The sequence below is a fragment of the Grus americana genome, chromosome Z (genome assembly GCF_028858705.1).
Source record: "Grus americana isolate bGruAme1 chromosome Z, bGruAme1.mat, whole genome shotgun sequence".
NCBI lineage: Eukaryota > Metazoa > Chordata > Aves > Gruiformes > Gruidae > Grus > Grus americana.
In genome coordinates this window covers 87390745-87416954 of record NC_072891.1, presented here as the reverse complement: position 1 = coordinate 87416954, position 26210 = coordinate 87390745, and the positions used below count along the sequence as shown (strand labels likewise).

Genomic DNA, 26210 nt, shown 5'->3' with positions numbered 1-26210 from the left:
CGAGCGGGGGGCGGGGGCGGCTGCGGGGAGCACAAGGCCTGACCCCCCCCCCCGCGGCCGTCCCCGCGGAACGCGACCTCCGCGTGCGGGGGGGGGGCAGTCACGTGCCCCGAGCTGCGCCGCGAGAGGGCGGTGACGGGCGGGGCGGTGGGCGCGCAGGCGCAGTGCTCCCGGCGAAGGGTAGACGGAGGCGCGGCCCGGCGATGCCCGCACCCGGCACGCGATGAGCGCAGAGGCGGAGGTCCCCCGGGCGGAGGACGGCGCCGGCGGCCCGGCGCCCGGCTCGCCCGCCGGCATGGAGCCCGCGATGCCGCCCGCCTCCTCGCGGGCGGTGCCGGGGGGCGGCCTGTTCGGGTGGCTGCGCGGCCGCTGCCTGGGCCGCAGCGCCGCCGTGGACCCGGCGCGGGACACCTTCCGCGCCATGACCGGGCTGTACGCCTCCATCCAGCCCGCCGACTCGGTGTACCTCAGCACCCGCACGCACGGCGCCGTCTTCAACCTCGAGTACTCGCCCGACGGGTAGGGGCCGCGCGTGGCTCCCCGCTCCCCGGCTCCCCGCGGGCTGCGCCGAGCCGGCGCTGCCGGCCGTGCCCGGTGACTCCGCTGCCCCGCGCTCCCCGCGGCTGCCTGCCGCCGCTCCTGCCGGCGCCGCGCTGGCCCGCCCGCGCGGGCGGAGCGGAGCCCGTGGTGCCTGCGCCGGCACGGCGCCCTGCCTCCCCGCTGCGGACCACCTGGCTCGGCTGCGCCGGCTGCGGGCAGGGTGCTCCGGACTGCAGGAGCCGAGCCGGGCGCGGCTGTGCGCGCCGCGGAAGTTCCCCCCCCCCCCGGTACTGGGAGAGGCTGGTGACCCCCGTCCCTCTCTGCTTAGGGGGCCCCTTTTATAATGACCCGGTATGCTCCCGGCGGGGAGACCGTGAGGGCTGAGGTGGCTCAGCTGGAGGAGCGTCGAGACTCAGCCCGGGAGAGACGGCTTGGGTCGTCAGGCCCAGGCAGGAGGCCTTGGCGCTGTGCGCCTACGCCGCTCCGCCGAGCCTGCCTGCTAACGACTGCACAGCCGTCACGCCGTGAGCCGTCTGGTTGGTGTTCGCTCCGGGCTAGCGGCCGCGTTGCAGGCAGCACAGAACAGCACGGGTGGAGCGGGAGGGCTCCCCTGGACGGGGCGCGCTTGCCGCTGCCCGGCAGTGTGTCCAGCTCTTTTGTGCTCCTTGCAGGGGAAGGGGAGGTGATGAACTTGGACATAGGGTTGAGAACAGAGTGGCAGAACCATTTCTTTAACTTACAAAAGCGTTCATGTCAGATGTCCTCAGAGAGCTAAGTTTCTGTTTGAATTGTGATATTTATTCATTTACAGTTCCATGAATTTTGTGGGTCTGCACTGACAAATGAGTTTAGCGGTGTCCTGCTGTACTCTTGCGTAACAGTGTAGACAAAAGTGACAGTTGGACTCATTTAGAATAAAAGAAGTCCTGGCACACCAGCTCAATGCAGAGTGAGTTCAATTCAGAGACACCTGCATATTTGTATCTTGCAGTATGCTTGTGTGTGAAGTTTTCTTGTCAGAAAGACCTTGTAAGCTAGGGTGGTCTCAACAGTGTTTTTAGTTTGGATAGTCAGAATTTAAATCTTTGTTACCTGTGATGGCTAGTCAGCTTTTCTGTTTTCAGTGAGTTTTTGTCAGAACAGCGTTCTGGTTTCCATGAACATGGGAACTCATGATGGTTTCGCCATGGTTGTGCTGTACAGCTACGTCTCAACTCCTTATTTGTTCCTCTCTTTTTTGAAGAGGACAAACTTAAGCTCCAGAAACTATCAAAACCATTCTTCAGGTGACTGTTGCTGGAAAGTAATTTCTTTTGTAGATCCCCAGCCAGGTGCGCTTACGTTCCCAAGGCATCGCGTCTTCTCTGCTGTACATGGTGCAAAGAGACCAGTTGGCATCACTCTACTGGCTTAGCCGCGGTGACTAAATTGGAAGAATACCCACACGTGGATGTTCTGTGCTACTGTAGAAAGTGTCAGCTGCAGTAGCAGTACAAATGGACTGTGGTTTAAGATTATTTGTGCAAGTTTCTGGCAAAAGGTGTAGTTCTGTATTCTTCCTGCCTCCCTTGTGCCTGATGCTTGTGAGGCTGCACGGTGAGCTAAACTAGGGACCTTCTCTCCAAAAACAAACCCATCAAAAAGTTTCTCATGTCAAAAGGATGCATCCATGGACCTGTTGTTTTGTGTGGCTGTAGCACTTGGCCTAGCGGACCACAGGTGGTGTTAGGCATAGGTTGGGACCATGGCACTGAACCTCAGTTGCCTTAATACAAAATGAAACAGCCCAAGTCTTGCTCGCTTCTGTGTGATTCTCTGCTGGTTAGGCTCAGCTTAGAGCAGTCACACATCTGGCCAGACCCATCCATGCAGTGGAGACTTCTGTCTTTCTGTAGCCTCTCTCTAGGGAACTGACTGCAGTCAGGGGTGCTGCATCCCTGTTGCTTGCCCTTCTGTCAGCTTCTGGCTCCTCAAAACACTGTTCTGGGATCTTGCCTTAGGGCTGTGTGTGTGCTGCCGGTTGGGTCTGGCCTACCTGTGGCCAGCTGCTCGGTAAGGGCTCACTTTGTGGGCTGAGGATCACTGGGGCGTGCTGCCCTCTTGCCATAACACTGCTGTACTGGTAGAGCTGTTGCAGCGTTGGGGGAACTTCTGAGCTTTCCTGGAGGTCAGCTTCGCTAATTTAGCAGGCCAGACTTCACTGTCGCATTGTTGTTCTCAGACCTTTTCACCATACGTGAACCCAGTAAATACCAATACCCTAGGAGAGGCTGGTGCAGTTAGCCTGCCCAAGCTGTGGAGAGTTAATGGTTTCTGTGCCTCTTGGGACCCTCGTGAACTCTCTGCAGATGTCTCTCTGGTCTCATTCACAAATAATGTGTATCCTGGACAAGGTCTTTGATTTTATTTTTTTTTTTCTCTGAGAAAAGCTGTAAGTCGATACATGCAGGTCTTCACGTCGGGAAGAAAAGGTGCTTTTTTTTTTAAAGGAGGTGACCTCCTTGAAATTGTAGTTCCTGGAAGTTGTTGCTGGTTTTGGTGAATTAAGTGAATTAGGTGATACAGTAAGATACTAAATCTTGCTCCAGACTTTTTTGTCCTCAGAGTACTAATGGTAGTGTGGTTTAATGTCTGTTGCAAAATTAATCTCAAAAAAACAATGAATAACAATTAGCCATGTTCCCAGCCTGAGTCTCTGCTAATGCCCAATTTAGACTGGTGCCAGTTCCTTGCTATTGCTGCCTTTGACCGTCACTTCCCTAACACTACTACTGCATTTGGGAAACACCACCTTTTGTCAGAGAACTCTTTTTCTTTGTAGTTAATAGCATGTGATGTCTGATTGCAATCCCCTGACTTCTTACTATTTTAAAAAGTAAAACTTTTAAATCTAAACTTCATAATATAAGCTTTTAGTGAAAAAATGACTCAGTTGCAGAAAGGCTAGATATTTTAAATAAACCTTTGAATCAATCTTATTTCTCCCTTTAGCATTTACTGGCTTCATGCTATTCAGATGTAGAAAAACGCAGGCAGTCCACAGAGCTGCTTGAGTAGTTGGATTGTTGGGGAAGGGTGCTGTCCTTTAGAGTTTGGCTTAAAAATTCTGCTCCTGAATACAGGAGCATAAAGAATCATCTTTATGCTGCTTTTGGGTGGATGCCAAACTAAATAGCCATCAAAGTCGGTGTTACAGAAGGAGATGAGGAAACTGTACATCTTTGTATTGAAGAAGTCAATGGTTGCACTTCAGCACTTGCTGCCTGTTACAAAGTGATGGTGTAGCTGGGGTAACATCTGTAAGGGTCTTAGAGCAATATTGTCATAGTTGATAAGGGAGGGAGATTGGAGGGGGTTGTTGACCATATGTTGTGATCTTTAATGAGGGTTAATGCAGTGAAGGAACATAAAAGGTGGCTTGCCGCTGGTTGGCTTACATGTGTGAGTGGGCTGCCAGCACTCGATGCAGGCTGTGCTTCCTTTCTCAGTAGAGCCTCTGTCAGACCCTTGCATTTTACAGAGCTCTTCAGCTGATCTGACACCCTGAAAAGCAAACTATGATGTCTCAGAACCCCCTAAAAGGTGTTGCCAGTGAATGGACAGAGGGAGACCATCACATGGGCACAGTCATGGAAAATCTGCAGTAGAATTTCAGCATAGATGCCTCTCCACTTACAATTGGGTGCTGTGGGTTTGTTGTTTTTCTTTTTCCTGCACATTAAGCAAATATCCTCACATGAACAAAACAGCGGGTTTCATGCCAGAGCTTGATTCTTCTCTTTTTCTGAGACAGGAACCACTGAGTTTGTGCACTGCACTGCAGTGATGGGACAAATCACTCTCAAGTAATTTCTAAAAAAATCTGATGTGAATGCACTTCACAGTGTGATTTAAATAATGCCATCGTTGGATCTATGAAGTACATAGCCATTATAAAACAACCATGTTGCACGTTAGGAAAAAAAAGTTAATTAAAAGGTCATTGGTCTGCACCAGCTGTGCATTAACTACCCCAATAGGCAGTCAGGAGAAGAGTCATGGTTTCTTGAAAAGAAGTTAGAGAAGTTAACTTCTCCAGAATAAAACAACATGCTATTTTCTTATACATTTTTTGTGTCTTAAGTACTTGAGAATAGGCATCTGCAAGAAGGCAATAAAAAAATATGAACACTGCTGCAGATTCTATGCAGTGTAGATAGAAAGCCAAGCTAAGTAATGGTGAAGCTGTGTTTCTGTGAGGATAGGGAATGAAGGTTAGCTGGATGCACACAGCTGTCATTTTTTTTAATGAACACAAGTGTTTCTTCCTTGCTTTACTACCCTGCAGGTCAGTGTTGACTGTTGCTTGTGAACAGACTGAAGTACTGCTTTTTGACCCAATATCTTCAAAGCACATCAAAACTCTCTCTGAAGCTCATGAAGACTGTGTAAATAATATCAGGTAGGTCAGAAGGAGTAAAAGACCTCATTTTTTGTCTTAGCATGAGTGCTTTTCTTTCAACAGCATGATGTTTGTGTTATGCACTTTCTTGGGGAGAGTGGGTTTTGTGAAGCTGCCGTTTGCTTTGTGCTAATTTCCTTCTCTTTGGTATTGGAGGTAGGGGAAGGCTGGAAGGGGGAAGAGGAGGAATCTGAAAGTAGTGGTGGTGGTATATAATGCTGGCAGGTGGTTTTGCTGATGGAGAAGCTGCAGTTTATGGGAAGGGAGGAGTGTTATGATATTACCGCCTGTTTTAACTGGCCTTTGGAATGCCTTGAATGTACGCGGTAAATCAGAGCTTAACAACTAGTGTGTGATTTATGTTTGAAGTGCAAGTACAAGACCATAGCAAAATCAGGTATTTATATGAATAGGGCTGGTATTTTGAATCATAAGAGTAATTGCCATAGTTGCATAGAAATTTCCAAAGATTGTGTGCTTTAAATACAGGTATGACATAGAAGAGCTGGAAAAGTGAAATGGCTTCTGCAATTCAACTTAAACTCTGTCTTTATGGTTGAAATCCTTTGCCTGTTTCACAGAATCACAGAATGGTAGGAGTTGGAAGGGACCTCTGGAGATCCTCTAGTCCAACACCCCTGCTAAAGCAGGATCACCTACAGTGGGTTACACAGGATCATGTCCAGGAGGGTTTTGAATATCTCCAGAGAAGGAGACTCCACAACCTCTCTGGTTTTGTCACCCTCAGAGTAAAGAAGTTTGTCATATTGAGATAGACTTCCTGTGTTCCAGTTTGTGCCCGTTGCCCCTTGTCCTGTCACTGGGCACCATTGAGAAGAGTCTGGCCCCTTCCTCTAGACACCCACCATGCTTATAATTTATAAGCATTAATAAGATCCCTTCTCAGTCTTCTCTTCTTCAGGCTAAACAGACGCAGCTCTCTCAGCCTTTCCTCATACAAGAGAGGCTCCAGTCCCCCTAATCATCCTCGTAGCCCTCCACTGGACTCTCTCCAGTAGTTCCCTGTCTTTCTTGAACTGGGGAGCCCAGAACTGGACACAGAACTCCAGATGTGGCCTCACCAGGGCAGAGTAGAGGGGGAGGAGAACCTCCGTTGACCTGTTGGTCACTCTCTTCTTAATGCACCCCAGGACACCAGTGGCCTTCTTGGCCACAAGGGCACGCTGCTGGCTCATGGAAAGCTTGTTGTCAACCAGGACTTCTAGGTCCTTTTCTGCAGCGCTGCTTCCCAGCAGGTCAACCCCTAACCTGTACTGGTGCTTGGGGTTATTCCTCCCTAAGTGCAGGACCCTACACTTGTCCTTATTGAATTTCATTTGGTTCCTCTCCACCCAATTCTCTACTCTGTCCAGATCTCGCTGAATGGCAGCGCAGCCTTCTGGTGTGTCGGCCACTCCTCCCAGTTTTGTATCGTCAGCAAATTTGCTGAGGGTACACTCTGTCCCCTTGTCCAGGGCATTGATGATTATGTTGAATGAGACCAGACCAAGCACTGATCCTTGGGTCACACCACTAGATACAGGCCTCCAACTAGACTCTGTGCCACTGATCACAACCCTCTGGGCTCTGCCATTCAGCCAGTTCTCAACCCACCTCACTGTCCACTCATCCAACCCAAACCTCCTAAGCTTGCTTATGAGGATGTTATGAGAGACAGTGTCAAAAGCATTGCTGAAGTTGAGGTAGACAACATCCACTGCTCTCCCTTCATCCACCTAGCTGGTCATGCCGTCATAGGCGGCTATTGGATTGTCAGGCATGATTTCCCCTTGGTGAATCCATGTTGACCACTCCTGATAAACTTCTCCACATGCTTATTGATAACCCCCAGAATAAGTTGGTCCAGCATCTTTCCAGGGATGGAGGTGAAGCTGACTGGCCTGTAGTTTCCTGGATCCTCCTTCTTGCCCTTTTTGAAGACCGGAGCGACACTGGCTTTCCTCCAGTCCTCAGGCATCTCTCCTGTTTTCCGTGACCTTTCAAAGATGATTGAGAGTGGCCTAGCAATAACATCTGCCAGCTCCTGAGCACTCACAAGTGCATCCCATCAGGGCCCATGGATTTGTGGATGTCGAGATTGCCTAGATGTTCTCTAACCCAATCCTCCTCGACCAAGGGAAGGTCTTCCTTTTGCAAGACTTTCTCTCCTACCTCCAGGGTCTGGGATTCCTGAGGGCTGGCCTTAGGAGTAAAGACTAGAGCAAAGGCAGCATGCAGTAATTCCACTTTCTCTGTATCCTCTGTCAGCAAGACAACCACCTGCTTCAGCAGCAGGCCCGCATTTTCCCTATTCTTCCTTTTGCTGCTGATGTATTTGAAAAAGCCCTTCTTCTGGTCCTTGACGTCCCTTGCCAGTTTTAATTCCTAGTGGGCATTAGCCTTACTTGTTGCATCCCTACATTCTCTGACTACATCCCTATATTCCTCCCAAGTGGCCAGTCCCTTTTTCCACAATCTGCAAACTTCTTCCCTTTGAGTTTTTCCAGGAGCTCCTTTCTCAGGATGATGTGGGAAACAGCAAATAGAGGAAGCTGAATCGTCAGTATTATTGTCATGTAATTTTTTTCCTTTTAAATTCTATTCTTAGTTTTTCTGGGTCTGAGGATAAATTTTCACAGGTGAAGTTAAGACACTTTTTAACCTTGTGGAAAATATAGCAGCCTCTCTTCACTTGGATTCTCAAAGAAAGAGGGGGAAAAAAAACCCAACCCGAAAACCAAAAAATCCAAGAAAACCGTAGAAGCAATCTGAGCATTTCCCCTCAGAAGAGCTGAATAAAATGTGAGGTGCCAGTGTCTTTACACATTCTTCAGATATATTGATGTTTTTCACAACCTGCCTGTCCTTTTTAGAAGAGACTGAAGTTTAACATCAGTTGGATGTCTTTCAGAAAAGCTAAGGTAAAAGCTGGGACTAGCTGACACAAATAGAAGAGGAGATGTTGAGAACATGGTTTTCTGTAAGGAAATACAGCTTTTCATGTCTCACATGCCAGTGGTGGTCCTTTAAACGTGCTTAGTTTTTAGATAAAGCTAGGTGAGAAATAAAGCCATGTTACCAAGATATTGGAAGGCAAGGGCAAACAGGATTTACTTTGATTTTTATACATCCCTAATTCAGTATCTGATCCTTACATTCAAACTGCTCTTGCTAGGGTTTCAAGTGAATTAGTCTGTATCATGTTTTACGAAGAGCATTCTTTTGCAGGCTCCTTGACTGGTTGGCTGTCTCTGTTGCAGTCAGCTGTGCTAGTCTTGAAAATTTATCTCATTCCATGGTTGATAACAGCATTAAAGCTTCCTGCCATTCTTCTCTTATTCAAAGAATCGTCTTTCTTTCCACTTTGGTTGTCTGTGAGGCTTTGTAAGTCCGTTCTTTGTCTTAAATGTCTTTTCTCTGTGTAGTTTGATTTGCATAAAAATACCAGTACTACCTCCAGGCAGATAACTCTCAGATCTACTGTTAATCACCAGACTAAGGTCCTTCCTAGAAACGTGTAGTAACTTTCTGCTTTCCTTCAAAATACTTCTTAAAGTTTTATTTTGTCTTTGTAGGATAGTGGCATCTTTTTCTGTGTTTTCCTGCATGTCCCCATTTGTTTGTTGTTATAAACTTAGTTACAAGGAACTTTACTAATCATGTATTTGAAAATATAGTTCAGCATTACCTGGAGTATTGTTTTTGCTTAATGATCAGGACTCCAGGCACTATGCTACTGTAGAAGTTCCTTGTAATAAGCACCAAAAATAAATTCCATTACTGCTGTGCCCTACAGCAGGTGCCTCAGAGGTATGTATGAACTGAGAAGCATTTAGTGGTCCTCTTCCAGTAGTCTCCCAGTCACTAGGGATTTGTGTGTAATCATCTGAAGCAGACTTTTTTTTTTCCAACTCAATTTGGTAAGGTTTTGAGCTTACTTAAAACTCTCCAATAGCAGAGCTCCATAGCACAAATGTGTTTCAAGGCGTATTTAATAGTGTTTTTAAAACTTGCTGGATTAGTTTGAAGCCCTCTAGTTTGGTTTTTTTTCTGAAGTAGGAAGACAAGGAACAATTAATCTCTGTTTACTTTCTCCATATGTCAGTTTTGTATGGCTGAGTCATATGCCCCTTCAATTAGCTGTTTTTCAAGTGAATCCTAGTCTACTTGGTTATTCCCTATATGAAAGCTCTTCAATACCGTTTGTACCTCCCTGTCTATCTGCTTGTGGTGGGTGAAGCAGGGTTGCCTGTAGCATTGTGGTGGGTTGACCCTGGCTGGGGGCCAGGTGCCCACCAGAGCCGCTCTCTCACTCCCCTCGTTCACCAAACAGGGGAGAAAAGGCATAACGAAATGCTTGTAGGTCGAGATAAGGACAGGGAGAGATCACTCACTAATTATCGTCACGAGCAAAACAGACCAAACTTAGGGAATTCATCTAATTTATTACTAAGCAAAACAGAGTAGAGGAATGAGAAAATAAAATCAACTCTTAAAACACCTCCCCCCACCCCTCCCATCTTCCCAGGCTCAACTTCACTCCCGGCTCCAACCTCCACCCCCCCTCAGCAGCACAGGGGGACGGGGAATGGGGGTTACGGTCAGTTCAGCACACGGTGTTTCTGCCGCTTCTTCATCCTCAGGGGGAGGGCTCCTCTCATCCTTCCCCTGCTCCAGCATGGAGTCCCTCCCACGGGGTGCAGACCTTCGGGAGCAGACTGCTCCAGTGTGGGATCCCCCACGAGGTCACAAGTCCTGCCAGCAAACCTGCCCTGGCGTGGGCTCCCCTCTTCATGGGTCCACCGGTCCGGCCAGGAACTTGCTCCAGCGTGGGCTTCCCACGGGCCGCAGCCTCCTTCAGGTGCCTCCACCTGCTCCAGCGTGGGGTCCTCCACGGGCTGCAGGTGGAATCTCTACACCCCCTCATCCTTCCTCCATGGGCTGCAGGGGGACAGCCTGCTTCACCATGGCCTTCACCATGGGCTGCAGGGGGATCTCTGCTCCGGCGCCTGGAGCTCCTCCTCCCCCTCCATCTGCACTGACCTTGGTGTCTGCAGAGTTTCTTACATCTTCTCACTCCTCTCTCCGGCTGCAAAAGCTTTTCTTTTTAACTGTTTTGTTTCCCTTCTTAACTATGTTATCACAGAGGCGCTGATTGGCTTGGCCTTGGCCAGCGGCGGGCCCGTCTTGGAGCCGGCTGGCATTGGCTCTATCAGACACAGGGGAAGCTTCTAGCAGCTTCTCACAGAAGCCACCCCTGTAGCCCCCCCGCTACCAAAACCCTGCCACGCAAACCCAACACAAGCATCCAAGATAAAGGCAAATGATTGATTTATACAGGCAAGAGGTGTATTCTGTTTTAATTTTGTCCTGAAAATCTGAAATGTTGGATTCTTGTTGTTGTAGTCGGTTATTTTTCATTGGAGTTGTTGCTATTTTTACATGATGTAGCCTGGTTGTAAGTCCAAACAATAAAATGCTGTTTCTAGGGGTAACTTATCACATGTCTCTGTGTAGATCATTCTTGCCTTACTGTTCGTGTGGAACTACTTCTGGTGGTTTTTGGATAGGTTTTGTTTTCCTTTTTATGTCAGGTACAGCTTTTTTTTTTTTTCCAAGTGCCTTCATCAGGCACGAATTCCAAATGTAAAGCTGTATGCTTTGTCCTTCTCAAAGTAAGAGTATGCACAAATTGCCGTGCGAATGGAGTATGATAAACTTTGATCTGCATAATGCACACTAAATAATTTTATCCAGTGATTTTTCTCAGTGAACCAAGTAATTTTTCTAAATACGCTTTCAAAGTCTTGTATTCACTTGGTGTTTTTGATGTCTTGCATTTGCTTCAGTAACCTCTAGACTCAAATTATTCAATTTATTACCTAGCTATGCCTTTTCAGCGCTGGCTCCAGCCCTTCTATCCCCTTCTGTCTGATGGAGTGTTTTTACATTGGATATTCTTCTTTCCTTCTGTAATCACTTCAAGGTGGTCAAGCTGCCTTGTACTACTTCAGGCAGGAGTGATATATACATTGAATTTTGGCTGAAGACTAGAGATTATCATGACAAAGAATTACCACCTGAACAGGCGAAGTACTTAACCTGATCAGTGTAGTAATCCAACTAGTATGACCCATATTCTTTTCTACTTTCTCATCTTCTCCCAATATGTCATTAGTGACAAGCCTGTAATTTGTTAAGAAAGCAGGAACTCCAGACCCGCTAAGCGTATGGAGCACTTATGCATGTGATACAGATTCACTGCTGCATAAAAGTGTACTGTAGAACTGCAGGTCTGTAAATACCTTGTGAAATGCAGAGCAGTAGGCTTGCTCTTCTTGCAGTAGTTTGAGTTAAACAGAATTTCATGTTAGATTGTGATTCAAACTCAAATCCTTAAATGCAAGTCTTTATTGAAGGAGCCCATAAATTTGGGTAGCCTGTGCCACCTGTGCAGCTGCTCCTTCTAAAGATGATCTGAAATTCTCATCCTAAACAGTGCTCTGCACTTGCACTTTGATATGCATACCTGCTTTTGTGTGTTTGAAAAGCCCAACTTCATGTGCCTGCTTCAAACACATGAACTGTACTGTGGGGAAAGGAAAGGCAGAAATGTGGGAGCAAAAGCCCCTTTCTTTTTGATGGAGACTGTTGACCTCTCCAGGTGATAAAAAACCTTCCTGGATGGAGGAGGTCTGCATGGCTCCTTCTGGCTCCGCAGATGCAGTAAGCAGCGCTCCTGGGGCATTGTGGAGCTGGATAGGCTCCAAAGCAGAAGATGGGCAAAGGTGGAATGAAATTAGGGGTCTAGGGAAATACGCAAACAGTGGCAGTGGTCAGATTTAAATCTAATACATGTTTCTAACATAGCAATACCATGTGTAGTGTAAGCCATGGGGTTAGTAAAGCAAGCCACACATAGGACAGTTAATCCACTTGATTTGAGCACAGAGAGTTCATCTTCAGTGGGGAAGAGAGGAAGATTTACAGAACAGTAGGGGAAGAATGAGGGTAGATATGTGGGTAGAAATGCAGAGAGTAAAGGAGAGCATGGGTTTAATTAATCATGATCTGATAGGATCTTGTGTAGTCTGAAGTGAAGGTAGACTGGCTCTGTCTTCTGGTGCTGTCTCTCCGTAGTAGTGAAAGGATCTGGCAAAAACGGGGAAGATGAAGGCATAAATTACAAACAATCTAGGCTAGCAGACCTCTGTCGCAGGGACTACCAGACCAGTGAATGGGAATATCTTGCCAGACATCTAAAAGCTGACCAGTCCTAGGATGTTTGTGTCTTATAAAGACTTGTTAAGTTTAAAGCTGAGTATTGTCTAGGTGGGTAACTGATTTAGTTACCGCAGGGATTCTGTGTGAACGTTTGTTCCGCTGGTGTTTTGGCAGTTGTGTGATTGTTACGTGATACATTTAAAAAAAAAAAAAAACCCACAACCAAAACCAACCAAACAAAAAACCTGCACAAACTTCTGCTATGCTTCTGCGGGTTCACTAGTTTGCTACTACAGATGTACTACTGGTTTGTATCCCAACAGTACTGTTTTTTAATGTTTTTTATTTCTGTCTTAGCTTACATTCCTGCTTAAGAATATTTAAATTAGAAAAGGCACTAAGCAGCCACAGTATTTCTTTCCCACTTACAGGTTTCTAGATAATCGATTGTTTGCGACTTGTTCTGATGACACTACAATAGCACTTTGGGATTTGAGAAAGCTGAACACAAAAGTGTGCACTTTACATGGTCACACCAGCTGGGTTAAGAACATCGAGTATGATACCAATACGAGATTACTAGTAACATCAGGGTTTGATGGAAATGTGATCATCTGGGACACAAACAGGTACGTGGCTGTGTTCATGCTGTTACGTTTCTAGAACACACAAGAATAGGGTTCTTCTGTACAAGATAGAAAACCTGCTTCCTTGAATGGTGCTGTAATGCATTCTTAAATAGTCATTAGTTTATAGCCCTTACCAAGAACTTGCACCACCTTTATATGGTAGTTGTCCAGTAGCTAAAAAGAGAGCTTGCTGACATGCCAAAATGTAGTTCTTCCTTTTTGAAAAAGTTCTGGCTTTATTGCTGTGATAGCATAAAAATGTGACTGCTGACATTTCATTAAAATCTGATTTAAATAGGATAAAGGCAATACTCAAAGTTTTTGGATGAACAAGGATGCTTAGCACATTTTGGGTTCTTCTGGACATTATTAGGGACTTGAGTCAAAGCTAATTGCAGCCCTTTTCTTGTGGTTTTTTGCCGTCCAGGTGCACAGAAGATGGTTGTCCCCACAAGAAGTTTTTTCACACTCGTTTTCTTATGCGAATGAGGCTGACACCAGACTGTTCCAAAATGTTGATCTCAACCTCCTCTGGATATCTTCTTATTTTGCATGACCTTGACCTAAACAAATCTTTAGAGGTTGGCAGCTACCCAATTTTAAGAGCTAGGAGGACTACGTCAAGTTCAGGTGAATGATTGTGGAAAAGTCTGTGGCAGCTTCTGTGTTAGAGGTGTTTTATGGGATACTCAGGTAGCAAAAGAAGGCAAAAGTGGAGTTGGAAGGATTCTGCTGAGGAACTCTTTGACACAGTAGCTGCTGTGTTGTTCAGGGGTCACACATCTGTAGTGTTGAGTGGTATGTTGTGACTCGGGTGAAGTGTCTAGGATAATTTTTGGTCTCAAGACTTCAGCACTACAGGATATAGTAGTGCCTGTGGAATTTTGTCATGTTGAGCTGGCAGTCTGTATATTTATCTAGTCTATTTTTAGACTATAAACTGAGCTTTGAAAAGTGTTTTCTTAACAAGATGCTTTACCCTTACCCTTTGCTTAACATTTCTAAGGAGGGTTAAATGAGGGACATGCATAGTAAGTAGGCTGTGCTTAGCTGTTGTGTTCACATGGCTGATGCTGTTTGCAGATGTAACGTCATCGGGTTCGTCATCGGGTTCGTCATCAGGTCTGTCTGGTCCTCGAACTGTTGGTTCACCATGTCACCAGAATGATTCAGGTCCACTGCCTGAGAAACACATGTCACGGTCCTCCCAGCGAGAAGGTAGGAGAACATTAAAAAATAATAATAAAAAAAATCATGGACTTTGAGTCATTGTATCCAGAAGAGGCCTGAGTATAACAGTGACAAAACAGTGTGTTTTTGTCTCTGTGACTTTTAAAAGAATAGCATTGCTATGACTTTTATTAAACCAATGAAACATCATTGCACTCCAAAGTCTGGAGATCTAATCAGTTTTTTCTCAAGAAATCTGATAACAGCAACAAGATCTTTATTCAATGTTAGTACATTATTGCTGTTACGTAGAGGTGCTCCCTTTTCTTTGTGTTTTTTCCTCAAAGTTTGTGTGAATGGGCTTTAGGGGAAAAAAGGAAAAGAACAGAACACAGCTATGTTTTGCTCTTTGTTTTTCTTAATGATGGGAATATATTATCTGTAGTTTCTCCATGAGGAGTCAATAGCATGGAAAAAGAGTATGCACGCTGGTCTTAAATGTGGACAGTGTGTTTTGTGAAGTTCTAATTACAAATCAAGTCATACCTAACTATAGAGCTATGAAAACTGATGATCCTGTGATTAGCAGGCTTCCTCTGAATTTAGGATACACTTTCAGAGAGTTAGTGTGAACCTCGCAAATTGGTAAATACTTCGTGAATCACATACAATTTAAAATAAGTATGATGTTAAGTTTTAACTACTCATTGTTGAGAGATCCTCAAGCATACCTACAAGAGGAGGCTTACGTGGATGCATGATTCACCTGTGAAAAGCTTTTTTAGGGGTAGAAGGGAGGCAAGTTGCATACAGGTGAGCAGACTTCCGAAAGGACATCATAAAAGTTTGAGAAAAACTTGTTCTTACAAAAACCCCCCACTCTTTAGACTTTGTTTTAATCATAATGAAGAACGTATGTGCGGAAAGTTAACTCTAACTTAGTTCACAATATAAGGATTTAATGCAGGCCTTGGAAGGCTAATTTCAGAAAAGCAGCTATTTGAAATCAGGACTGAGCCCACTGGTATTAGCTTCAGTTGTTTGTATAACCTCTCTTTTGATTTATCCTTCATAAAGGTGCAATCTTTTCTAGCAGTCAGATGCAAGTGTCACATGTTTGACCTAGTTTCAGCAGTGGACTGAAGTGAGAGGCAAAAATCAATCTAGAGACTTCCTTGAGACTTACACTAGACTTCCTCTTTTAGGTGGATCACCTAGAAATAGTTTGGAGGTCTTAACACCAGAGGTTCCTGGAGAAAGAGATCGAGGCAATTGCATTACATCACTACAGCTACATCCAAAAGGGTGGGCTACGCTTCTTCGGTGCTCAAGTAATACAGATGACCAGGAGGTAAAACAAATATTTTATGTTTTTTTAAAAAGACATTGAGTAAGATGTATCAATCATATAACTATATTGAAAGTTCCTTATTTGGGGTAAATTTGCATTTGAATAAATTAGGCAGCTATTTCTGCTTACAGATCCATTACTTTTACATCAAGATTATGAAATTTTTTTCTTTTTTTAATGATCTCATATGACTTTGTATCCTGCATTCAGTACTCCTGCTGCCCAGCTTTTTCACAGAATACATTTTATAGTTCATGACTCTGTTAAAAGTTTTCAAACAGTAGTTGTGCTGTCAAATACAAGACTTAAAAATATGTACCGGCCAAAATATAGGAGGCGTGAACTTGGAAAAGCCAGGATTAGAGAGTTGTGTACTGGTGAATGTGGTTTAAGTTGAGCAGAGAAGCTCCTCAGAATTCCTCAAGTGCCTTCGGAATGTTTTCTACCTCCATTGGTAGTCCAGGGACGAAATGCTCCTGCTGTGCTGATGAATGCTTTCCAGAGGCTGTTCCTACACTGCTCTGAAAAAAAGTCATGGTGTATTTCTGCATCTGCTTAAAACTGCCACACCATAGATCTGCCATCTGATTGTGGTGGGTTGACCCCACACCAAAATCAAAATATCATCATCACAACACCAAACAAAAGTGGACAATTCACACACAGAATACACCTCTCATCCCTCCACCACTATTTCACTCTCAAGCTATGTTCAGTCCATGTTTTGCCTGTTACCTCTTCCAATTACTATCCTTATCTCGATTTTTCTCATGCCCCGTGTTGGGTGCCAAAAAAAGACTGTGGTGGGTTGACCCTGGCTGGGGGCCAGGTGCTCACCACCGCCGCTCTCTCACTCCCCTCGTTCACCAAACAGGGGAGAAAAAGTATTAACAAAAAGCTTATGGGTCGAGATAAGGACAGGGAGAGATCACTCACTAATTATCGTCATGAGCAAAACAGACTGAACTTAGAGAGGGAATTCATCTAATTTATCACTAAGCAAAACAGAGTAGAGGAATGAGAAATAAAATCAACTCTTAAAACACCTCCCCCCACCCCTCCCATCTTCCCAGGCTCAACTTCACTCCCGGCTTCAACCTTCCCCCCCCTCAGCAGCACAGGGGGGACGGGGAATGGGGGTTACGGTCAGTTCATCACACGTTGTTTCTGCTGCTTCTTCATCCTCAGGGGGAGGACTCCTCTCATCCTTCCCCTGCTCCAACATGGAGTCCCTCTCACAGGAGACAGTCCTTCATGAACTTCTCCAACATGAGTCTCTCCCATGGGCTACAGTCCTTCACCAACTGCTCCAGCGTGGTCTCTTCCATGGGGTGCAGACCTTCAGGAGCAGACTGCTCCAGCGTGGGGTCCCCCACAGGGTCACAAGTCCTGCCAGCAAACCTGCCCTGGCGTGGGCTCCCCTCTCCACGGGTCCACAGGTCCTGCCAGGAGCTTGCTCCAGTGTGGGCTTCCCACGGGCCACAGCCTCCTTCAGGTGCCTCCGCCTGCTCCGGCGTGGGGTCCTCCACGGGCTGCAGGTGGAATCTCTACACCCCCTCATCCTTCCTCCATGGGCTGCAGGGGGACAGCCTGCTTCACCATGGTCTTCACCACGGGCTGCAGGGGGATCTCTGCTCCGGCGCCTGGAGCTCCTCCTCCCCCTCCTTCTGCACTGACCTTGGTGTCTGCAGAGTTTCTTACATCTTCTCACTCCTCTCTCCGGCTGCAAAAGCTCTCTCTCTCTAACTGTTTTTTTTCCCTTCTTAACTATGTTATCACAGAGGCGCTGACTGGCTTGGCCTTGGCCAGCGGCGGGTCCGTCTTGCAGCCGGCTGGCATTGGCTCTGTCAGACACAGGGGGAGCTTCTAGCAGCTTCTCACAGAAGCCACCCCTGTAGCCCTGCCCCGCTACCAAAACCTTGCCATGCAAACCCAACACACTGATGAATTCCAGTGATGTTTATGTAACGTCAAAATGCCTTGGTCTCAACTCTCTTACTAAAACTCAAGTGAAATATAAAGGGGGTATCAATGATCTTCCTGGCAGAATCCATTTCAAGTCTACTTGAAGTAGTAAGTCATAAGACCAGCTACAGCTCATCTGCAACTTGCAGATTTCACTCCCCTAAATATTGCTTTAAAAACTAATGGCAGACTTTAAGGCCAGTGTTGGATTATGTTTCCCCAGATTGTGTTTGTGAAGTGTCACATAATACCTGCTGTATTGCACTGGGACCCTGTTTTAAGACAAACAAGCAGTCTGTAAAGCACTCAGAAATAATGAAAAAACTTCTTCACGGGCTGTGTACAAAAAGCAAGAGCCTGCAGATTGTGTTTGGGACCACCTGCTTTTGAAGAACTAACTTTGAGGGTAACTCAACTTCACTTATAACTTAAAAGCCAGCTAAAGTGTTCAGAACACCTGGATTCCACCAGATGGTCCTCTTGAAAACACCTTTTTTTTCCCTAGGGTTATTTCAAAATTATTGCTGTGACAGTTGTGCAGACCACTCTGTTTTCAAGATGGGTTTTATATTTGTTTCCCAAAACCTCAAAGAATCCTTTCAATACTTGACCAATAATAAACTGTTTAGTTAATTTGATAGCTGATGTAAATTCGGGTTGGTTTAGTTTTGGGTTTGTTTGGGTTTTGGGTTTTGTTGTGGTTTCTTTTTATTTGGGTGTTCTGGGGAGGATTGGGGGTTTTGGTTTTTTTTTTTTTTGTGTAAGAAAGTTACTCTTTGTAATAATAACCTCTTACAGGTGTGTAGAGGACTGAATGGAAGCTTAGAAGATTTGTTATAAATGTTAATGCTGGTTCTGTAAACTTACAATCAAACGGCTATACAACACCGTATTTTTTGAAAACGCAACTATTATATTGGGTTAGTTGATGCTGACAATTGACCTAGTTATAATTTCCCATACTCCCAGTGTCTGCCTTACTCTCTTCTATTAATATTCATTAGTATTGTTCCATTTGTGTTTATTTCAGTAGAATACATGGAACAGAACTAAGAACGCTTCTTTTGTCTTGTGGCTGAAACTGGCTCTTTCACCATGATAAAAACTTTGTCATAGAGCTGTTTTTGTATTTGGTTTGAGATTACATAATTAGATTACACATTAAAATCCCTTGGGTGTCACAAGTAACGAGCTGTCTGTAGAGCTGTTCATAACATTCCTTCAAAAATCTATTTCCCTCTTGTTTCAAGATTTCTTTCCTTTTGAAGTTAAGAGCACAAAATGCGAATGGTCAATTGTAAATTACAGTAGGCTGAGTTCTACTTCATTGTAGATTTCATCTAAATGTTTACTAAATTAGAGCAGATGCCTAACCAAAGGATTAGGCTTCACTCTTTCCAGATAAAAAATAGATTTAAGAGATTATATCTAGCATCCATTTAATTTAAAAAGCACCTTTGATGCTAGACAGCTGTTTTGTTTAGTTCAAAGTGGAGGAGATTCCAAGGTGCTGGCCTGTTTTCAGTGTGTCATAGTAGATGCTTAATCGAAGAGTAGATATGCAAGAGCATCGGTCGTTCCTGTGTTACTTGACGTGCAGCGGGAGGGAATGAGTATTTGCAGTGCTTTGCTTTTCTTTCAATGTTCCTTTTTCTGCCTCTTCTTTTAGTGGACTTGTGTCTATGAATTCCAGGAAGGAGCCCCTGTGCGCCCTGTCTCGCCTCGTTGTTCCCTGCGATTGACTCATTGCATTGAAGAAGCCAACGTGGGCCGGGGTTACATCAAAGAACTTTGTTTCAGTCCCGATGGCCGGATGATTTCATCCCCGCATGGCTTTGGGATCCGCTTGTTGGGGTTTGATGCATACTGCAGCGAACTTGTTGACTGTTTGCCCAAAGAAGCCAGTCCCCTGAAAGAAATCCGTTCCCTCTACTCTCACAATGATGTGGTACTGACAACCAAGTTTTCTCCAACACACTGTCAGATTGCCTCGGGGTGCCTTAGTGGACGTGTTTCTCTGTATCAGCCAAAGTTCTAGGCACATCTTGCATCAACAGGACCTTCAGATGTTTGTGGTTTTTACTTCAGTTCAGTTGAAGTGCATTCTTTCTGAAATACCTAAATCCAGATAAGGTCATAGTTACTATGATCCATGAACACAACAGGGGAACGAGCACTGTATGCGTTCCTCATACTGCATCCGCAAGTCCGCTTCTGTGTGCTGTTTTCAGCCTTCCAAGCAGACCTCTGATCCTGCTGATCCTGTGCCATTGAGTCATTGTTCTGGTTTGTTTGTACCATGATACTTGTTGATAATTTCCTTCAGTGCAACTTGAAGTGGGCTGTTTGAAACAAATGTAGAGGGGGCAAGGGTATCAGTTCAGCCAAAACTTGCCCAGGCTCCCCAGGTACGGCACCCCCTTGTTCCAAAGGAGCTGGACTTCGTCACATATACTTTGTTGGCCTTTTCTGTTGCTGAAATTACTATATGGTGATTATTAGATAATGAGCTGCTTTTCTCCGTAACTAACACAATTAGTTACTGCCACAAAAAGAAAAAATTTTGTTTGCATTTATGTATTAATTTGATTGTTGGTGATTGGCTAGAAAAATGAGTCAACTTTCTGTAATGTTTTGCTGCAGTTAAAACATTTGGTTTTCTGTGATTGTATATATTGTGTTTATTGCCAGAAGTAAGAGGTTCTGGATGGAGATGTAGCTGCATTCTTCCCCTCAGAGAATTTAGTAGGAAAATACTGGGGCAGGGAAGCAGGGGTTGAATGGGTGAAGACCCTGCCCTGTAACCACTGCAGACAAACTGGAAGTTTCGTAGAACGGAGGTGTCCTTGGTCAGCCTGTTTTGGGGAACTTTAACTCCTCGGCTGCCATGGTTTCTGTTGTAGGGAGTTTTCCACATCAGTAACATAAACCTTCATCCCATGTGTGAAACTTAACACTGCAGAATTTTCTGCTGATGTTAAGCCTATGTCCCTCCTACTGTTCTTCCACACCTCACCTGCACCGTTGCTGTGAGAGGAACTTGTCTAGGATGTGTTCGTAGTATCATCAGATAAGCCTTTCTTCACATGTACTGCCAGTTTGGGAACAGACTAAGAGCATGCCTGTCTACAGTAAGATCTATTTGGATTTAGCCAGGCTTATTGTAAGATGTGAAAAATGTTAATGTTCACTATTAAATCACATATTAAGTATGAATGCCAAGTTTTAGCCCTCAAGTTACTATAGCTAACCTTGTAAACGCACTGTTATTTCAGTCTTGGATGTCCATATCAGTTAATAATATTCTCATCATTTTTAGTGTTTCACTAAGGTTTTGCTGACCAATCACACAATCAATTCAGCAGGCAACTTTTCCTAAAAAAGGACTGTCGTATGTTGGTGTTCAGATTCACTAACTCCAGCTCGACAGAGCATGCTTTTTAAAAGTTGAGTCTTACAAAGCCTTTTGCAAAATATGTGTTTGTGGGAAAAAGAGGACATCTATGAAGATGAGATAGCTGAACATACATAAGACTGACAATCCTCTTGTAGTTTTGAATTTGTGTAGGTAGCATTCTCTGGTTATTGGCAGAGAAGTCATTGAAACTTAAGGCTCTTCTGCATTATGGGGAAAAAAAATATCTTAAATTTCCTCTGTTGGATAATTTCTTTGGTAATACAAAGCTTTCAATATTGGGTATTTGGTAATCTGAGAACTAGTTAATTACTCCTGCCTTGGGTTTTCATCATCTCTAGCAACTGGCTGCTAAAGGACTACATTCAAGTAGCTGACAGACTTCCTACTGTTTGGTAAAAGTCCTAAACTTTCTATTCTCATGGGTCTTCAACATAATTATTTGGTGATAGTGCCTCAGTAGAGTCTCCTCAGCTGGAGAAAGAAGATTTTTTTTTTTAAGTAAATATACACCGTTAACTTAAAATGCGTAAGTGTCCATAGTCTTCTCAGATAGCAACTCATAGTTTGAAGTGTTCCATAGCACATCTTCTGAGCAGTTCCATTGTTGTTGAAACTATTGTCCTGAACTCGAAAGTAGACTGATGAAATCGTAAATGAAGAGAGATGCCCTATTTTCTAAAACACTGACTCTTAACTTCAAACACTTTTGAATGCTTTTGGAACCGTGTGCAAGGAACACAATGCATAAAAAAGGTATTTTTTCACTTTAATTGGCCAAGCCATGAAAAATGGTGCCTGGTGCCTGAATGGATAAAATATGCAAGTGTATCTGAGACCAGTTGCATACATCACTGCCATTTGCATCCAGCTCCTTTTGCGGGAGTGTTACAGCCTGTGAACCCGAGCTTACATCTGGGAGAGGTTGGATTTGTTGGTTTTTTTAGAAGCAGATAAGTTCCTTCGTCTGTGACTTAAAGCAGTAGAAGTGTGCAGAGAACTTGAGGACAGTTGTGGAATACAAGATTTTTATGCAAAATAGGAGCTAAGCTGCAAGAGTGTTTGATTGGCCAAGCTGTTTGGGAAAAAAACCAAAAAAAACCCCAGTAGCAGTGTGTGGCAAAACTTGTGTGTGGATACTCTGTTCTTGACATTAGTCCAGTGGAAGTGCTAAGCTTCCTGTTCCTGAAGTATTTTGAAACAGAATGAAGTATGACTTACGAACACTTGCATTTCTCTGTCCTCCCCTGCATTGAAAGTTGTGGCCTGTTAGTAATTAAGGAACAGGTTCTCCTCCTGTCCCCACACTGCACCATGATGGCTTTTCCCCTAAGCACTCGCTCTCCCCACATCTAGGCTGCTGTTTTCTCATTTAATATTTATTACTAAACATCATTAAAGGGACTACAGGTAACATTTTGAAGAAATCTTAAATACTGTTGTTACAGGCTTGAACCATGTTTGTTTTGGAGGCAAAGCAGCACCCATGAAATCAAAACAGTTCTTGGGTCTGTTTGTTTTCGTAGCTGGTCTTGGTTTTTCCTATCAGAAATTCCCTGAACTGGTAGATTGCTTACGAGTTTAATTCTATGCCTGTTAATATGCACTGAGTGTTACTTTTTAAATTCTACCTCAAGATATGCTGGTTTTTACAAGAGTATTGTGCTGAAACATTGGACACAACTTTTCTGTCTAAAGAACTGTTACTCCAAAGCGACACGTGTCATTACATGTAGGTGCACAGCACCAAGAGTGGTGGGTTGACCAGCCCTGCCCAGCTCTGGAAACCAGGACCACTGGGGTGTTGTAGGACTGATGCTAAAAGTTGACCTGGTTAAGGGGTTTCATGATACGTTGATGCTTTTGTAGCATGTCCTGCAGATGCATATTAAGATGGATGCTGTCCATGTATGCTGTAGAAATGTTACAGGTTCTTCTGATTACATTTGTAATAAGTTTGAATTAGAGTAAGTAGGTAGTCTTAAATTTTGATCATTTGACTACTCCTTTTCAACAATACTTGGAATTTTTCAATGAAAGTTAATCTATTTTACCAATGAAGTTCACGTAACTTATTGAAACACTATTCAGTAGTTTATAACTGATATGCCTTGCAGTTGCATCTTGGTGGAAGGAGTGATTTTCAGTTGTCTTTCTGAATAGTATTACCTTGCCTTATTGAGTTAATGAAGTAATTTGTTGGTGAGCTTTGGATTATTTCTAGATAGTATAAAAAGAAGAAAAAAAAAGGTTTATCTTACTGTTATGTTTCAAAAGATAATGAATTCTTAACCTTCCAGAGCTATATAAAACTGTCTGAAATAAATACAAGAAAATGTTTCAAATGGTAGATGAAAGACTGCACTAACAGCAAAGTATGGTAGTGGTTCATACCAGAGGTTTCTTTAAACTGGTTTACTTTTGACCACTCAAGTGTTACATCATTTGATAAATTTTACAGTATTTCTACTGAAGATAGAACTCTGTTTGATTCTAAAGCATGCAGTATGTTTTTAAACGCATGGTTTCGTATTCATTAACTTCTGTAGTTAAAGAATTCTTCCATTCACAGCATGGCTGATCAGCAGAAGCAGATAAACTGCATAATTAAGATCTCTATAGGAATGTCAACATATAGCAAAAACCAAACTAGTGTTTGAAGCTAGTGATCCTTTTGTAGTAGTCCAGTGACTGTATGTTGTGGGAGTAAATGCATTTTCTGAGTATTCCATTGGAGGTCAGTCTTTAAATCACTGCAGCACTCTTAAGACATTTGTGGGGAGGGGGAGAAAAACTGTTAATGGGACTATACAATGACATGTATATGTACTTTCTCTGTGTGTGTGTGGGTGTGTATTCCAATATACATACAGCCATGGGGCATCAGTCCACTCGTCAAACATGGGTAGTTCAGGGAAAAATGTAACCTCCAAACAGAACTATTGGGGATAGGAAGAAAAGCACAGTGATGGCAGACACACACGTTTGCACTCTTGGAGTCTTGGTGAGGACAGTTTGATTGCCTACTACCAGAATTAGAATGTAAAGATCAGGTTTTTCTGGGAGCTTGGGGGGGGAGGGGGTGTGTGAGTTGGTTGATTTTGGTGGAGGGTTTTTTGTTTGGTGGGTTTTTTTGTTGTTGCTTTTTTGGTTTTAGTTGTGGGGTTTTTTTTAATTTGGTTAACAGTGATGTAGAGAAGGTCCTGATACCATAAAATGTGGGTCTGTTGCTCTAAAAAATGTGAACTCTTAGAAAAAAAGAAACACACTTGCCAAATGAAAGCTTTTTAAAAAATCTAGTTTACAAGATTCTAAAAAGTTGGAGTAAAAGGAAAGAGTCAACAGCCTATACTATTTTTATCCTGCAGGAAAAAAACTTCTCATTTCCTGATCTGAGGCAAAGGTGCATTTTCTTAAGCACTAAGTATCTTCAGTTAAGTATAAGGTTTTTAACACAATAACAAATTGTGCATGTAGAATATTTTGAAATACCTGAGATTTCATAGTAAAAATTGTAGCCTTTTAATACAGTATAGAAAGTATCAGAACTGCTCTGAAAATATTGTACTTACAGCCGTACAGTAACTTACTATTGTGGACAGTTTCTCTTGCTTGCATAATAAATTAAACATTTAATAATTCAATGAATTAAAAATCTATCTTAATGGATTTATCTTACACTGAGCTCTGTTCTGTAATGCTCACTGGCTGTTGCCTACTCCCTACAACTAATAGGAAAATAACCTCTGTGCACAGGTCTCTTTCCCTCCACCAGTTCCTTTGCTAACGTTTACTGTCAAGCATGCTTGTGAGAACAACTCACTCATGAAGCCTAGAAAGCAGGACATATGTTGGGGCTGGCATGGCAATTACAACCTAAGTGTAATTAACGATTCTGTTGCGTGAGAAAGTACCTGCGGGGTAAAGAGCTCCTTTTGTTCAGACAGCAACACCTTGAAGGCAGCATTGCTGTTGTAAAATTTTGCTGAAGAAGTCTTGCAGGGGTGAGCAGGCAACTGTCTGCCCACAGGAAACAGCCTGAAAACTACCCTGCCTGCTCTGCCCTGGATAGCTGTCTCCAAGGCAGAGTCATGGGTTGCCTGGGTCGAGTAACACTCTGCCCTGTTACACTTCCACTTGCAAAGGTTTGGGCTCCAGTGAAGCAACTAGGCACAGTGAAAAAACAGCGTTGCACAAAACTGAATTCTGTCTCAGCATCACCTGAGGAGCAGATCAGTGTCACAGTGTCATGCAGGACTAATGGGGCACAAGGGGCACTGCACGCTCAGGGCATGTTGTGCATGTCACTTGGTCACCTGCTGTTTCCTGTAAATGAGGCCTCAACACATGCAAGAGCAACATCTGGGTTTAAATCAGAATGTGGATTTGAGTTGGGGCAAAAGACTACAAGCTAAGCAGATGTAGCCCTGGCTTTGCTATAAAGGTGGTAATAGTAAGCTGCTGATGCGCTTCTCAAGGTTATGTGTCACAGACCCAGCAGTAGTGCTTTCCCATCACATGGTCCTGAAAAATGAGTCAAAATTTTACTCTGAACCCCTTATTCATACAACAGTCCTGTTTGATGCAGACCACCACAGCAGGCAGTGGTACACAGTCTGTACCCTGCCTAACATAATACACTATATTGTTTACCTGCCCTGACAGTGCATAAATGCTGTTTGGGCTTGACAGCGCTTGTCTTGCTTTCTCTTGCACCCTTATTATACACTGCATAATAAATGAGGGGAAAGCTGTCTCTGTACTTGTTAAGAGATAGGATGGCATTAGTTTCTCTTAGAAAAAAAACCTAAGTGGACTATCGCAGTCCAACTGACTTGTGACGTTTATTTCTCATAGCTGTTATTGGAGCCTCTCGCCTTTTCTAGCCACACTGTCAATTCAGAACTGCTGAGAGCTGTTGCCTTCATATTAGTTTATTTTCTGATGCAAAAGCCTGTGTTTCCCCCCCCCCCCCCAAGCACTAAGAATTGGTCAAACTTGACTACCTGATTAGCATAAAATAGGTATACAAGGTCTTTGGAATAGTAATATGCCTCAAAGGGACAGAGCAGTATTTTGCAATATTGCCCTCCTTTGCTGAAAGTAGTTATTACCCAACATCTAGCTCTGTAAGTCTTTGCTATGAGTCCCAGCTGCATGTTTTTAGAGAAAGCAGCAACTTCAGCCTGGCCCCTCTAGCTATGCAGACCATGTCCTGGTTTAGTTCCCCTTGCACCTGTAGCAAGGCAGCAATGAGACAAGGCAACAAATGATTGGGGATCCCACTCCTGAGGTGTCCCATGGAGAAGGGTGCTAACCACTAGGGAGAACCAAGGCCAAGTCTCCTTCACGCTACCTGCAGTAACCATGCCCCACAACACATAGGAACTGCTAGCTAGGCTTGAAGAGCTACTCTTTCCTGATCCTTGCCAAGTATCACTTGTATTCCTACATTGCAGCTGTATTAAGTATGGA

The 26210-nt window shown here is 44.1% G+C and overlaps 1 protein-coding gene across 3 annotated transcripts; it reads left to right on the top strand.

Annotated features, from left to right (window-relative positions):
• Positions 1 to 181: 181 nt before the first annotated feature.
• DCAF10 (DDB1 and CUL4 associated factor 10) lies at positions 182 to 25607 on the top strand. 3 transcript variants are annotated; one of them, XR_008574597.1, is made up of 8 exons: positions 182 to 519; positions 4868 to 4981; positions 12637 to 12834; positions 13262 to 13464; positions 13918 to 14052; positions 15210 to 15355; positions 17544 to 17726; positions 18990 to 19028. XR_008574597.1 is itself a non-coding variant. In XM_054809003.1 (7 exons), the coding sequence occupies exons 1-7, from the start codon at positions 224 to 226 to the stop codon at positions 19356 to 19358; spliced, it is 1437 nt and encodes a 478-aa protein (XP_054664978.1). In that variant the 5' UTR covers positions 182 to 223; the 3' UTR covers positions 19359 to 25607. The 3 variants fall into 3 exon arrangements, 2 of the variants coding, with proteins under 2 accessions (XP_054664978.1, XP_054664977.1); XM_054809003.1 differs by lacking the exon at positions 17544 to 17726 and having other exon boundaries at positions 19014 to 25607; XM_054809002.1 differs by lacking the exon at positions 17544 to 17726 and having other exon boundaries at positions 18990 to 25607.
• The last annotated feature ends 603 nt before the right edge of the window (positions 25608 to 26210 follow it).

What these genes read in the sequence shown, in the direction of transcription:
- DCAF10 (XM_054809002.1), top strand. Translation starts at nt 224, where the DNA reads ATGAGCGCAGAGGCGGAGGTCCCCCGGGCGGAGGACGGCGCCGGCGGC. An exon ending in CTCGAGTACTCGCCCGACGG is followed by an intron (nt 520 to 4,867) that starts GTAGGGGCCGCG and finishes ACTACCCTGCAG; the next exon opens with GTCAGTGTTGACTGTTGCTT. An exon ending in ATCATCTGGGACACAAACAG is followed by an intron (nt 12,835 to 13,261) that starts GTACGTGGCTGT and finishes TTTGCCGTCCAG; the next exon opens with GTGCACAGAAGATGGTTGTC.